The 15,687-nt window shown below is 44.4% G+C and overlaps 1 protein-coding gene across 2 annotated transcripts in view; it reads left to right on the forward strand.

The window, feature by feature from the left end:
* The first annotated feature begins 2,021 nt into the window (after positions 1 to 2,021).
* VPS35L (VPS35 endosomal protein sorting factor like) overlaps positions 2,022 to 15,687 on the forward strand; it is a 130,778-nt gene continuing 117,112 nt past the window's right edge. Inside the window, exons 1-4 of one of the 2 annotated variants that reach the window (XM_059036954.2) lie at positions 2,022 to 2,076; positions 9,235 to 9,334; positions 11,831 to 11,998; positions 14,150 to 14,272. In XM_059036954.2, the coding sequence (XP_058892937.1) occupies positions 2,060 to 2,076; positions 9,235 to 9,334; positions 11,831 to 11,998; positions 14,150 to 14,272 (408 nt within the window). In that variant the 5' untranslated portion in view covers positions 2,022 to 2,059. Of the gene's footprint in view, positions 2,077 to 8,731; positions 8,867 to 9,234; positions 9,335 to 11,830; positions 11,999 to 14,149; positions 14,273 to 15,687 lie in introns of those variants that run through there. The other variant, XM_067012677.1, reaches the window with a different exon arrangement.

The raw sequence follows: 15,687 nt of genomic DNA on the forward strand, positions 1-15,687 counted from the left end.
GACTGGGAACTCTTTATTACTCATACTGAGCTGAAAACAAGGACCCATTCTGGAGATGAAGATCTTTTTTTCTGTCAGGTGTCACAGTCCCATGAACAACCACACACAATCCCCCTCCTACCCCAAAATGAAGAGTAATAGTTATAAAAAAAATAAGCAAGTTTAGTTGGAATGCTATCTCTAACAGACCATAGTGGGCATACATGTAGGTTATAAAAATAATTTTAAAAAACAAAGGAGACTTTCAGTCATGGAATGCAGCAAATCAGATTGGGGTATGGTGCAGTGGAGTCACATCGGTTAGGTTCTAAAGACAGCTCTGAGAACAAATACCATGTCTAACCAAAATTATACTTGACAGTAAAATATTACCTTTTCACTTATTTAATCTGTTCCCTTTCGGTCAGTTTCTCTATGGCTCAACTCAGTTTCTTGAGGTGGTTGACAAAGTTGCGTGGTTTTGCTTCTCAGCCTATGGTGGGATGAATCCCCTTTCACACTTTACATAACTTTTAACAGCCTGTTTCAGGATTACCTCCATTATCTGTGTAACACGCCTGACATTATAGAGTTCAGAATCAGTGCGTGTGCCTGCATGTGCTGCGAAGCGCACGCTGTTGCTCTGCCGCTGCTTGCGTTATATGCCCCTCCCCCCTTTTACCACCCACAATGATCACAGCCCCTTCTGCATCCAGAGACCAGCAGCAGTGCCACCCGGGGACTTGTTAGAAATGCAGAAGCCCAGGCCCTGCCCCAGAGCTGAATCAACCTGCTTTTAAGATCCCCGGGTGAGTCTGTGCAATTCAAGCGGGAGAAGCCCTGCTTTATGATACACCGCATCGTCTGTGGCCCTGGAAAGAAAAGCTCTGAAAACAGAAAGGTCACAGAAGTTACAATATGGTTTTTTAGCCTGCCAAGTGAGTGATGTACTGCTTCAACTGAGTGCTGACCATTTGCCGGGCATTTGATAATCATCTCCCTTAACCTCAGTCAGAATTATCCTAACTTCACAGCTGAAGAAACTAGGACTCAGCGTGCTAAATAAACTACGTATTCCATTAGAGGGTTAGGGTATGTTCTATTGCCTTTTCCTTTTTTGAGAATGAGGTTTTCTGACCTCCTCCTGTCAGAAAAGACACTTTAAAGAAAAAGGGAAAAAAGGATCAGATGCTGCCTTGTGATTAACCAACTGTTAACCAACAGTCACCCCCGTTAGATCTCCCCTGTTAAACTATTAGTCAGCTCTGGAGTCAGGTCAAATCCCGGTTGCCGTAATTTCAGAGGTTTGCAGTGAGGAGTAAATGAAGAGTGAACGTAAAGTGCTCAGCACAGGGCGTGACACATGCTTACTATGGCAACTTTAGTAAAATATCCTGTGATTTTTTTGTTTTTTTAATCAGAGAAAACTAGACTAGAGCACGGAAGTTCTGTAGTGGAAACGGACATCCACCTTCATAGAAACGTACGGCTTCGCCAAGTGGGGTGAAATGCTGACCCCGATTTCTCCAGTTAGTTTAGTTCCAGTCGAAAGCTGTCCCATTTGGATCTAGGGCAGCCCTTAGAGACCCAGGTTGTTAGTCCTGGGAGGTGGGTACGGTAAGTGCCTAAATTCCCCGGTGCACGGAGGTGGGCACAGTGTCCTGCAGAGTGGGCGTGGCTTACCCAACCAAACTGCTAATTAGCCGCAAAAGCACGCGCGGGCTGGACGCTCTTCCCACCCCAGCCGCGGTTAGCATCTTCTCTCCGCAGGTGTCTGGATTCTTTACCGCCTTGAGAGGGCGCCGGCTGGCCAGGCGGCCACCTGCCACAAGATCCCGGCTCATGTCAGCACTGCGGCAGCAACAGCCACCAAGCCTGCGACGCCCCTCATAATCATGGCCGCCCGAGAGGCAAGGCCCGTGCCTTGCGGGAGGGCGCCCCGCCCCTCACAATCATGGCGTCCCTGGCCCTGCGGGGGAGGGGCGTCCGCCCCTCACAAACATGGCGGCCGGGTGGGGCGTGGTCTGGAAGGGTGAATTGGGCCGGCGGTCCCAGAACTAGCGGTCATGTGACTGGGAAGATGGCGGTCTTTCCTTGGTAAGGAGGAAGCGGCGGCTGGGCTTAAGGGAGGTGGTGTCCTTGGTAGTTTCTGGGATTCTGTCTCTGTCTTGGTGTGTGTCTCTGCGAGGAAGTGTGTGAACTGCTTTCTGTTGGGTTTGGTGGAGTCTCTCACCCCATCTCCGGGTGGTCTTGACCACAGATTCCCGGCCGCTACCCGGGTTCAGAGGACCTCCCTGAAGCCGGACGGGTGGGATCTTGGTCCTCTTCTCCGCTACCTCTCCCCGTGCCTTCCATGCCCCCCTCTCCATTCATTCCCTAAAAAAAGCTCAAGTTCCCCGGCCTCCGCTTTCCCAGAAGTTGGCGCGGGTTCTGGGGAAGCTGGATGCAGAAAATGGTGGACTCAGCTCTGGTCTGGACGACTCGGAAGACCTGGCTGTTTTCTGAATGACTGGGCTCATCTAGAGGAGACTTGCTTTTCTCATCTGTGAAATGGCTGCCATTCATCCTACTCTGTGCAGGGCCCTGCACTGGGCATTCAGGATGCACAACCCTCAGACGTACTCCTTGGCCTCAAGGAGCTGACAGTTTAGTGGAGCAGATACGCTTCTGAATAGAAGGATATCCAAAGAAGGCATTGGGGATTAGGCACACCTGGAGGCTTGGAGAAGGCTTGAGAGAGGAAGAGCCTTAAATTGGGTTTTGGAGGATGTAGGAGGTCATCAAGAAGAAGATAATGGCGCGTCCCAAGGCTGTCGGGCTCTTGTGGCTGGAGTAGTTAGGAGTGATTGGCGCTTCCGGCTCCAGCTGCTGCTATGAGTGTGTGAAGAACCGGAGCAAGTTGTGGTGGTAGTAGTGGAATTATTTGGGCACGTGAGAGAGGGAGATTATTTTCTGATCTTTTCTCTGCAAATGATGTGAAGTGGTTTACATTGAATGAGTGAGTGAGTGAGCAAATGAAAAAATATACAGCCCTGGACCTTAGAAATAATCAGATACATACTTCTGATTTTATGCTTGATAAACAGCGGTCTTTCTCTTGTTCCCTTCACGTGTCTAACTCTTTAAGAGTCTTCCTTCTAAATTGCGTTACGCAGGCTTCTCACCGTTGTGGTCTCCCGTTGTGGAGCACAGGCTCCGGACACGCAGCCCAGCGGCCATGGCCCACGGGCCCAGCCGCTCCCGGGACACGAACCCGTGTCCCCTGCATCGGCAGGCGGACTCTCAACCACTGCGCCACCAGGGAAGTCCCGCCAGTGAGTTCTTATATGACCTGCCTTGAGTTTTCTTTGACCTAGTCATGCAAAACCCCTTTTAGGGAATCACTAAGGCTTATATGCCAAAACATATAGCTTCAATGCACTTACCTGGCTGAATTTTGTAATCAGAAGATCCAGGAAGATGCTGTTTAATCCCAGTGCATTTTTACCTTTGGTGTACTTTACAGAGAGAGGTGTCATAAGCCCTTTAGCATCTAGGGTCTCCACAGTTCCTAGTCTGACTGTGCTCTAAACATTTCTGTCTGTGTTAGCATGTGTTCATCTTTCAGTTTGCCCACTAGACTTGATGCTTCTTAAGTTAAAGGGGCTGAGTTTTAACCATCATTGTATCTCCAGAGCCTGGCATGGAGCTTGGCAGATAGTAGGTGCTGAGTAATATTTATGGAATGAATGAGGAAACTGAGGAGGCCCTCAGAGGAGAAACGTGTTTCTGTCATTAAATTTGACATTTATCGAGCCTTTATCTTGTGCCAGGCACTGTGCTAAGTGCTGAACGTGCACAATCTTATCTTCTAAAAACCCCATTTTTCAGATAAGCAAGTGGAGACAGAAAGATGAAGCAGTTCATTTAGCTTTATAGCCTGCAAGGGGCACTGAGGTTTGGAACTCAAACCTGTGATTTTTTTTTTTTTTTTTTGGCTGCGTTGGGTCTTTGTTGCTGCACACGGGCTTCAGTAGTTGCAGTGCATGGGCTCAGTAGTTGTGGCTCACGGGCTCTAGAGCACAGGCTCAATAGTTATGGCACACAGGCTTAGTTACTCTGCGGCATGTGGGATCTTCCCAGACCAGGGATCGAACCCGTGTTCCCTGCATTGGCAAGCGGATTGTTAACCACTGCACCACCAGGGAAGTCCCAAACCTCTGATCTTAATCATTATTGTCATGTGGCCCTACAGTCTAGGTTCTGGGCTGAGATTCCTGGGTAGCAGGGTTCCTGAGTCCTGCTGTGTTGTCACGGGTCTCCCCAGCATGTGTCTTCTCACCCACACTTGTTATTACTGACCTCACCTGTGAGATGTACAGTGCACTGTGGATTACATTTCCTGTTCAGTCCTATGGTCATAGCATTGTTAAAAATACCATTCTTTGGAGTCAGAATTTCTACATCATTTTAAGACTTTATTGGGGAGGGGGAGTATATTGTGATTGGGGGATAAAAAACTTTGTGGCCAGATTATGCCATTAGTAATTAAAAAGTCACTTGAGAATTAACAAGCCGTTAGTGGATTTCGGTATTTCCAGTATAAGGAGATTAATTTGGTAACTGGTAATAGGATTTCTACACATGCATGTTATCCAATGTAAATAATTTAAAAATAGGGCAGTGTTAACCTTTAATGTGCATATCAGTCACCTGCGAATTTTGGTGAAATGCAGACCCTGATTCTGTAGGGGTATTTCAGTACTCCCCAGGTGATGCCCTTGTTGGTGATCTGTGACTCACACTTGGAGTACCCAGAGGCCAGACCAAGCTAGGAGTGGAGGTATGAAATGTTGGTCATTTTTTCCTGTGGCGGCTGCCAGGGAGCCAGACCACCCTTTCGCATTGCTGGGAGTTGGGGGTATTTTTACCAGCTTATCAGCTATGTTCACAGGAAGAAGAGTAAGGCTTTTTGAGAAAATGCCCACTAGAGGTCACTGTTAGCCTTACCAAAGACCCAGGCATTGAAGAAAATGCTTTTTACATCTCAACCTGTAGGAAACACTAGGGAACTGAGAGCAAATTTGAGGAAATAATGGAAGAAATGATTGAAAAACCAAAATAGCAACTTGACATGGACTTACAGCAAGGGTAAATGTTTCCTTCCCTTTCTTTTTTTTAAAAAGGTTTTTCCAGAACAAGTATTTTTCCCCAAAAAACTCCCCCCTCACACTTAAAAAAAAAAAATTCATTTCAAAGCTGTCCTTAAAAAAAAGACAATTGCTTTTTCAAATTCTCAAGTTGACCTATAGATGATCTGTAGAACTCCTGAATCCTAGAGGCAGGCTGCCTCAGTTTGCATCTGTCTCTATCACTTGCTAACCTCTCACAAGTTACCAACAACCTCAGCTTCTCCATCTGAGAAATGGGCATAATCATAGTACCTACCTCATAGAATTGATTAAATGAGGAAATAGAGGTAAAGGGCTTGTCCTGTATCCTGGTATATGGTGTCAGGGAGAGGAAATTTCCCCTCCTACTCTCTTGAGTTCTTGTGGCTGGACCAATAATAAAATTGACACAAGGTAAATTAATGGGAGAAAAAGAAATTTTAATTGGTGTGTTCTGGAGGTCTCATAGATATGGGACCTAAGAAGTGGCTGAAACAGGCAGCTTTTATACTTTTTAGACAAAGAAACTATAAATTTGTGAGGAATTGACAGAACAAAGAAAGTTGGGTTTTGGGTGCTTAATTAGTGAAGAATCTAAACAGCAGGCTTGTGGTATTAAAGAAATAACAAGGTTCATTTATATCGGCTTCTTGGCCCTGAGTTCTCCATCTCTGGCGACAAGGGTGTCCTTCTACCTCCAGATGCAGGTGGGCACCTTTCACAGGGGAGACTTATTTCCTGCCTTCAGGGGGACAGAGAGGAGGGTCAGAGTGTCCCTCTACATCAGCTCTTTCTTAAGTTTCTTAAGTAACTTTAATTCAAGATAATCAATATGCCATATTTTGGGGTGGCCCGCTGTGGCCCCCAACAATAATAAGCACATAATAAATGAGAACTGATATTTGGTTGTTGTATATCAAGTCATATTGCTGTTTTGATATTGTACTTTTTTTAGCTGTTGATTTGTTAATAATTATTATGGCGATGAAAAACACATTTGCAGTTGAATTTCAGGTCAGATTACATTTCTACTCATTCTATTAAATTAACTTTTCAAAATTCTATTGATAAAGTTAAGAGTGATCTGAAAGGAAGAAAAGTATAAGTTGATTTTTTAAACTCCATTATGGCTGTTGATGACTAGACTTCCAATTTATTCTTTGGGGTTTTGTTTGTTTTATAAATCAAGGATTGGCTGGTAGCATATTAAAAGGAGTTTGGAAGAATATTTCATAATTGAATTCAACTGAAATATTTTTGCAAGACGAAGACAGTATATATTTAGTAAATGTAACCCAAAGGGACTAGGCAGTGTATCATGGTAGGGGTTTTCCTTTAAAAACAAAAAACAAGTAGAGGCCGGTCTATATTGTTAACTAGCTTTTCTCCTTTCCTATACTCGAAGCGAAATTTATTTAGAAAGGGATGAAAGCGAAATTACATGGGATCTCAGTTCTTTTGTACTGTGTTAAGTGTCTGGGTAGGTGGGGCTTATTGAGTAAAGCTGATTAATTGCACAGCACAATTAGATTTGGGGGTCATACACATATTAATGAAGTCAAAAAGCTGAGAATGGGGGTGGGAGTTGGGGGAGGCATGGAAGGGATGAATTCAAGGCATCTGGAGGCCAAGGAAACAAAGGGGCCAGCTTCCTGTGCTCTTTGAAACTGAGAGTTTTGGAGGTTTTTTAGTCTGTTTGCTGTTTGGTCAGCCATTTTGTCTTTAAGTCATTCCTCTCTTGAATTTTACTGTAAGCATTCAAGAGAAGCCAAGCTGCTCCTTTGACACTTTGTTTAGAAATTTCTTCAGCCAAATATCCAAATTTCATGGCTCACAAGTTCTGCCTTCCACAAAACACCAGGACACGGACTAATTCAGCCAAGCTCTTTGCTACTTTATAACAGGATTGCTTTCCTCCATTGTCCAAAAAGCCTGTTCCTCCTTTCTGTATGAGGCCTCATCAGAATGACCTTTACCTTCTGCAGTTCTACCAACATTCTGTTTACCACCACTTAGGTTTTCTCTGAGAAGGTTGAGGCTTTCTCTACAGCTTTCCTCTCTTCTTTCTGAGCCCTCACAATAATCACTGGATAATCAGTCCATTCAGGGTAGTGGCTTTTTCTAGAACATACTTCAGAACTTTTCCAGCCTCTACCCATTATCCAGTTCCAAAGCTGCTTCCGTGTTTGTTATACTGGCACCCCACTCTGGGTACCAGTTTTCTGTCTGAGTTTGTTTGGGCTGCTGTAATGAAATACAACAGACTGGTTTAACATTTTTTTTTTTTTTTGCTGTGCTGTGTGGCATGTGGGATCTTAGTTCCCCAACCGGGGATTGAACCCATGCCCCCTGCACTGGGAAAACAGAGTCTTATCCACTGGACCACCAGGGAAGTCCCCCAGACTGGTTTACTTATAAACAACAAAATTTAATTTCCCACAGTTCTGGAGGCTGGAACTCCAGGATCATGGCACCAGCATGGTCAGGTGAAGGCACTCTTCCTGGTTCACAGCCAGCACCTTCTCATTGTGTCTTCACATGGTGGAAGGGGCTAGGGAGCTCTCGAGCCTCTTTTATAAGGGTACTAATCCCATTCATGAGGGCTGTACCCTCAGGATGTAAGCACCTCTCAAAGGCTCCACCTACTAATACCTTTTGTGGGTGAGGATTTCAACCTGTGAATTTTAGGAAGACACACATTCAGATCGTAGCACCTCTCCTGCCTTTTATGTTCTAGTTCTCATGCATTTTAATTCTATATATACTTTAAACACCATAAGAAGTTATTTTTTGTAGTTGATATTTAGTTTTACCTACACCTTTATCTTTTGTATGCTCTTTAGTATATATATAGTATATATGCATATGTACACACATAATGTGCATATATGTATATATATACATGTTAACATATATTTTTTACTTTTAGCTGGGATCATTTTCCTTCTACTTTCAGCATTAAAAAAAAATGTAAGGTGTGCTTCTGCTGCTGCTGCTGTTCTCCTTTTTCTTTGACTGGAAACTTCTTTCTTTTGCCCTAATGTTCACAGAGTAGTTTCACTAGGTCTAGAATTCTTGGTTGGCAATTATTTTCTTACAGTACTTTAAAGGTATCATACCTTTGCTTTCATTTCTGTGCTGAGATAATAATCTTACTGTTGTCCTTTGAAAATAACGTATCTTCATTCCTTTTAAGAAATCCTCTCTTTTTAGTTTTTAGCCATTTTACTTTGAAGGCTCTAAGTATGGTTGTTTTTTGTTTTGTTTTTGTACTGGTCTTGCTTGGGGCACAGCATTTCTTGAATCTGTGAATCAGTGTCTTTCTTTAGTTGGGGAAAATTTTTAGCTATTATCTCTTCAAATACTGCTCTGCCTATTCCTTCTCTCTTCTTTGGAATTCAAATCGTATGTGCGTTAGACCTTTCTTCATGTCCCTTATGCACTCTGCTGTTCATCTTTTTTCCTCTCCATGCTTCAATGTGGGTGATCTCTCCCCTTTTATGTTCCTTCTCACTAATCCCTTCACTTGTTAAGCCTCCGCAAGACTGATGAAAACTGTCTGCTCTTCATCTACTTGGCTTATTCCTCTTGCTCTTCCACAGCTTAGTTGGAGAATACTTTGAGGGGAAACCAGGACTGAATCTCTCACTTCTCTGCACTGCCTTCTCTTCAGAATCTCTTCCTTCAAGCCCTGGCTGTCTCCATAGCCCTGAACCCTAGTTTATCTCTACAGCCCTGTGAGTTTTCCTTAAAGCTTCTTTGGCTACTCTGCCCCCTAGCGGCTGCCCTCAGCCTGGCTTTAGTCTCTTGTCCCATGCCAAGTATCAAAATGCTCTGTGAGAGATAGCTGGGCAAGAAAGTTGGCTTCACTTCAGTGAGCTTTCCTTTGTTCTCGTGTCTGTCCTCGCAGGTCTTATTTGCCTCGGCAGCTCCTTATACCTTCAAACTGATAAAATGTTTTTTTAAAAATTTACCACTTCTTATTGGTCTTGGGAAAAATACTGTTCCACTGTAAACTGTCTCATCAATGAGGAAGTCTCAGCAAAAAGTTTTTAGTGTGTATGCATCTCCAACTAACTGGTTTCTGGGTTCTGCTGTTTACCAGGCATTCCAGGAACAGGAACTACAAGGCTGAGTTTGCATCATGCCGGTTGGAGGCTGTACCCCTGGAATTTGGGGACTATCACCCACTGAAACCCATAACTGTAAGTTTTGTCAAGGGTCCCTCTGTGACATTCTTATTCCATAAAATTATAGACAGTATTCCTGGGTCTTTCTCATTTTGCCAGTGGTAGGTGCTTTTGCATATTTAAATCAACCAATCTGTTCTCTGCCCCATTTTTTTTTGTGATGTTGGTCTCACCCACCATCATTTTTATTCCCTTTCTCATATTAGTGGGGTGATCATGCATATGGGATGCCTTTGTTCCTGATTTGGAGGTGTGAACAAAATACTTCTTAATTTGCCTATCTGAAATATTAAGATCACTCTAATTACTAATATAGGGTGCTGTCCTGACTAGCATCTTAGTCTGTCTGTGAGTTTATCTAAAAAACAAAGCAAAAGGCAAGCAGGAGTCACAGATTGTCTCATCTGAGTTAGCACTTTTTTATTAACAAGTAATAGAAGCTACGTGGTTGTCATCATAGGTGGGATATGAGGTTGACAGATGCCAGTAGACACTGAGGACATGACGTTTCTGAACGGCAGAGAACCTGAGAACACACAGAGGTGATTACATAAAGCAGGAGGTCACAAGAACACGCTTCAGCCTCCCAGGGCCCCTCAAATCCCCACGGGCTCGAGTGGCTGCGGCTGACCCACCAGTGAGTTGCTTCCAATCTCAGGAACTCAAACCCAACAGCAGGGAGAGTGTCTTCTCTGCATTTTCTGTTTGCCCCGTTGGGTTATGTGTCCTTCCCTGAATCAACCCTGGTGACTGGGGTGTAGAATATGCTGATTCGTTGGGTTGGGGCTCCTGCCCACCCTGGGAACCAGGAGCAGAGTCCACTCCACCAGGCCTTTAAGAGCTGAGAGTCAGGCAAGGCTGCCTTCCCAAAGAAACTTTGGACTGTTGAGAGCCTGGGAGATGGAGGAATGGATGCCAGGCAGACAAGAACAACAAACATGCACCAGTGGGAGGCACTTCACCAAGTTACCCAGGTTAGTGTCAGACCCCACAGATTGAGGGCATGGTCTTCAATAAAACTGCCCTAGCTTCAGACTCCAGCTGTAAATTCGGGGGTCCCCAGGCCACCTGCACGTCTGACCAACTGGCTACAAATCCAAGGGTTTCCGGAGACCTCCCTCAGGTTTGATAATTTACCAGAACAGAACTCAGGAAAGTGTAATACTTATGCTTATATTTTTATTATAAAGGATGCACATGAGGACCAGCCAAATTAAGAGACACAGAGGGCAAGGAGGAGGGTCCCAAATGCAGAGCTTCCTTGCCCTCTGCCTGTGGAATCAGGGTGTGCATCACCTCCCAGTGCATCATGTGTTCAACTGGAAAGCTCCACTGAGCTTTGGTGTCCAAACTTTTTATTGGGGTTTTATGACACACATGATTGATTGATTCCTTGGCCACATGATTGAACTTGATATCTAGTTTCCCTCTCCTCTGCTGAAGTGAGATCTTTTTCATCTTTTGATAGGTTTATTGTCCATCTGTGGTGAATTGGCCTGAAATTTTTTTATCATAGTAAAACTTTAGACAGATCTGTTATATTCTACAGTGAGAGTTATCACCTGGCTGAAAGTCCAAACCCTTTAATCACGTTTGGTCTTTCAGCATCCTCTCATTAGCATAAACTCAGGTGTGATTGAGGGGCTCATGAATGACGGATGCTCCAAGGACTTGGAGTCTCCTTTCCAGGAACCGGGGACAGGGGCCAAATTCTCTTTTATCCAACACCCTCTCTCCTTCATTCTGTTACATCCCCACTGCCCCCCGAAGAATCGTTCTGGGTTTTTATAGCTTCCTCATTTAAAAAGGAGTGGAGTCTAACTAGCCCTTCTGGATGTTGATCCTAAACTTTCAGCAGACAGACTCTGGCTCTGGTTGGATCCTCTTGGCTTAGGAGTTCACCATGGTCTGGTCATCTGAAGTTGGGGAGGGTTGGGGGCAGTGGAACAAGAACATGGCTTCACACCCCAACACCCCCGCTTGCTCCTTAACACGTACACAGTTCTCCTGAAAGGGAGGAGTTGGGCACTCACTGCTTTGTGATGATGAGCTGGCCGCACAGAGCCACTGAGACCGTCTTCGAGTATGACGACTCTGGGATCTTTCGTATGCTGGTTCGTTACCCTACCTAGACCGTTGCTGCAAGATGCAAATTCTGATGCAGTGGGTCCCGGGTGGGGCTTGCGAGTCTACAGATTTATGAGCTGGCAGGTGATATGGATGCTGCTTGTCCAGAGACTATACTTTGAGTAAGAAGGCCCTACAAGAATTCAGTTATAGCATCACCTTCTAAATCTCAAAGACCCTGTCTCTCCCTTCCTAACCCCAATTTCTCACCTTCCCTTCCTCATCAGCTGGGGTTCCGAGTCATGTCAATTTGTCACAAAAATAAGTGTCCCTGCTGCAAAGGAATGGTCAGTTCATAAGGGAACAAGGGAAAACCCATTTGAGTGTTTCATTGGGAAAAGTCATAGGAGACTACCATTTTACCTCCACACATTTTCCCCACAGGTCACAGAGTCAAAGACAAAGAAAGTGAGCCGGAAAGGAAGCACTTCTTCCACGTCCTCTTCATCCTCCAGCTCCGTGGTGGACCCGCTGAGCAGCGTCCTGGATGGGACCGACCCCCTCTCCATGTTTGCGGCCTCTGCTGACCCTGCAGCCCTGGCGGCTACCATGGTAATGCTCCTAGCTATGGTCAGTCCTGTGGGTGCAGGGTTGGGGATTTTCACTGGACGAGTAATACGCAGTGCACTCGGGTTGTAACAATTCAGATAATCCAGACTCAATGACACTGCACAGCGTGTAGATCCTGGAAACTGCTGCTTCTTCTTTTTTCTTAAAGCATTTAAAAATTCTTTCTTTTCATTTGACTCTTCTCATACCCTTTATTTTGGATTTATTTTTATGTAATTACATAACTAATTTACTAATTTTTCATGTAAAAAATCAAACATTACAGATGAAGTCCAGTTGACCAGTTCTCACTCTATTCTCCACTCTGGAGGTCATCAGTGTTATCAGTGTAATGTATATTCTTCAACTTTTTCTTTGTATTTTCATAGATATTTATGACAACAATTTCTGAACATTTACATACATACTCATATATAAGTAACAACAACAGCAATAATAAGAGTATCAGCTAACTGCATAGCAGGTATTTTCCAAGTGCATTCCAGGTGTAGTTCTCATACAGCCTAAGCTTCATTTAAAGAGGTCCACACAGAGGAACAGAGATGTTAAGTGACATGCAAGCTGGAATTCAAGCCTGGCCAGTCTGACTTCAAAATCCACCATCATTCTTTGCTGGCATTGCACACAGCTATTTACTTTATTTTTTTTTAACGTATATACTTTATTTTTTTAAACTTGACAATATGTCTTGGAGAACTTTCTATATTAGTACTTACAGAACAACCTTCTTATTTTGAACAGCTGCATTGTATTGTAAGGAACAGGACATGATTTTGGTGTTTTTTTTTTGGCCGCACTGCTCGGCTTGTGGGATCTTAGTTCCCCAACCAGGGATTGAACTCGGGTCCTCAGCAGTGAAAGCCCAGAGTCCTAACCACTGGACTGCCAGGGAATTCCCAGGGACATGCTTTAAATTGCCATGATGGACACATAGACCATGTGTGGTGTTTGTTGGTATAGGCAGTGGCGCATTTGTCCTTGAACATACATAGGTCTTGGTGCCTACGTGCAAGGATTTCTGCAGGGTTACTTCCTAGGAGTTCATTACTGGGTTAAGGTAACATATACATCAAGTTTTATGTGGACCATTTTCAAAGTCTTTATTGAATTTGTTACAATATTGCTTCTGTTCTATGCTTTGGTGTTTTGGCCCTGAGGCGTGGGATCCTAGCTCCCCGACCAGGGATCAAACCCGCACCCCCTGCATTGGACGACAAAGTCTCAACCACTGGATGGACTGCCAGGGAAGTCCCCATATACATAAGGTGTTTTTTTTTTTTTTTTTTTTTTTTTTTTTTTTTTTTTTTTTTTTTTTTGCGGTACGTGGGCCTCTCACTGCTGTGGCCTCTCCTGTTGCAGAGCGCAGGCTCCGGACACGCAGGCTCAGCGGCCATGGCTCACGGGCTCAGCCGCTCCGCGGCATGTGGGATCTTCCCGGACCGGGGCACGAACCCGTGTCCCCTGCATCGGCAGGCGGATTCTCAACCACTGCGCCACCAGGGAAGCCCCCTACATAAGGTTTTGATGGCTACTGCCAGATTGTTCTCCAGAAAGCGTTCACCAATTTACACTGCCATCAGCATAGCAGTATTTTGGAGTGCCTGTGCCCTGCATCCTTGCCAACCTGGCTACTATCAGTCATTTTAAATCTTGCCATTCTGATTGTTGAAAAATGATCTCTTTCAGTTTGCCTTTCCTTGATTCTTAATGAGTTTCAGCATCTTTTGATAGGTTTATTGTTCATCTGTGGGGAATTGGCCTGAAAATGTTTTAGCATAGTAAACCTTTAGACAGATCTGTTACATTCTACAGTGAGGGATTGTCTGCCTTCCGCTCATACTTTTCTTTAAGCTTTACTGAGGTATAATTGACAAATAAAATTGTAAGATATTTAAAGTGTGCGACGTGATGCTTTGATACACATATACATTGTGAAAGGATTCCCTCCGTTGCGTTAACTCTTATGTTACCTTACATACTTACCCTTTTTTTTGGTGAGAACATTGAAGTTCTACTGTCTTAGCGATTTCACCTATACAATACTGTGTTATCATCTGTCATCACTATGGTCGCTTATACTTTTTTAAAAGATTCAAAAATTGCTGCTGAAGAGATTGTCTTGCCTTTTCTTAGGACAACTCCAGAAAGAAACGTGACAGAGATGATAACTCCATTGTAGGATCAGATTTTGAGCCTTGGGCCAGCAAACGAGGAGAAATCCTTGCCCGGTACACTACCACGGAAAAGCTCTCTATTGTGAGTACCAGTATACTTTTCTCCCAGTGCCTGCTTCAGACTTCGTAGTTCTTTTTGTTATTACGATCTGCACCCGATTCCAGTTTGTAGGTTCCCCCCTACACACCAAGCAGTTCTTCAACACCAGTGGGATGTCCTATAAATCACCTCAATTCTGACATTGTCTACCTGGAGAGAGCACCAGATCCCACAGCTTAAGGGCTCAGTCCCCACATCAGATGCTAATCAAAAGTCCAGGTTGTTACCTGGCTTCTGACCAACTAGCTATAAATCAGTTTCCCATGACCACCTCTTTGGGTTCAATTAATTTGCTAGAGTGGCTCACAGAACTGACTAGACTACTGGTTTATTACAAAGGATATTAAAGGATATGAACCAGTAACTAGATGAAGAGATACCTAGGGTGAGGTCCTGAACAAAGGAGCGTCTGTTTCCGTGGAGTTTGGGGTCCAGCACGGCAGCATGTGGATGTGTTCTGATTCACCAACCCGGAAGGTTCTTGAACCCCGTCCTTTTGGGTTTTTATGGAGGCTTCATTATATAGATATGATTGATTAAATCATTGACCACTGGTGATTGATTCAACCTCCAGCCCCTTTCCCCTCCCTAGAAATCAGGGAGGTGGGACTGAAAGTTTCCACCCTCTAATCATGTGGTTGGTTCCCTTGACAACCAGCCTCCATCCTTAGGTGCTTCCAAAAAATCACAGGAGAGTGCATCCTAAAAAGAACAGAAGACTCCTGGATTGTTCTCTCACTTAGGAAATTCCAAGGGTTAGGAGCTTTGTGCCAGGAATTGGGACAAAGACTAAACATATATTTCTTCTTATAAATCACAGTATCACAGTTATGTTGCCCCAATGCCGAGGTTCTGTAAGTTTCAGTTATTATGTCAATGTTAGTTGGGAGAAAACATGCTAATTGGTTCCTCAAAAAATGTGTTAAGAATCGGGGGTCAGGCACAGTTCAGAGAAAGAACTGGAGCCGCAGAGTCCTGTCTCTGGGGGAGGTGAGAGTTACGAGGGGAGGAGAGTGCCATCCTGAAGAAGGTTAACTTCTTACTATTGCTCAGGGAGTCCCACTGGTGGGTTTTCTGCCAGGGCTGGAAGTTCACTGTTTCTTTGGGTGGCGCTCAGTAGGTCAAGTTGTTGGCTAGTGCCCGAGGCCTACCTTGTACTCTGCAAGTTGCTCAACCGGGGAAAGCAGGTTAATGCTTATGTCGTCAAGGACTAGCTTGTAACCGAAGCCCTCCCTAAAGAAGAGAGATGTTCGTCTCTCTTCATACTGGAAAGAGGTCTAGAGGCAGATAGTCCAGGACTATGTGGCAGCTCCAAAGTCATCAGGGACCCAGCTCTTTCTGTCTTGCTGCTCTGTCATGTTCAGTGTTACCTCATGTCCAAGTTGTTAGAAGGTGGA

The sequence above is a fragment of the Kogia breviceps genome, chromosome 14, assembly GCF_026419965.1.
Source record: "Kogia breviceps isolate mKogBre1 chromosome 14, mKogBre1 haplotype 1, whole genome shotgun sequence".
NCBI classification, from domain to species: Eukaryota; Metazoa; Chordata; class Mammalia; order Artiodactyla; family Physeteridae; genus Kogia; species Kogia breviceps.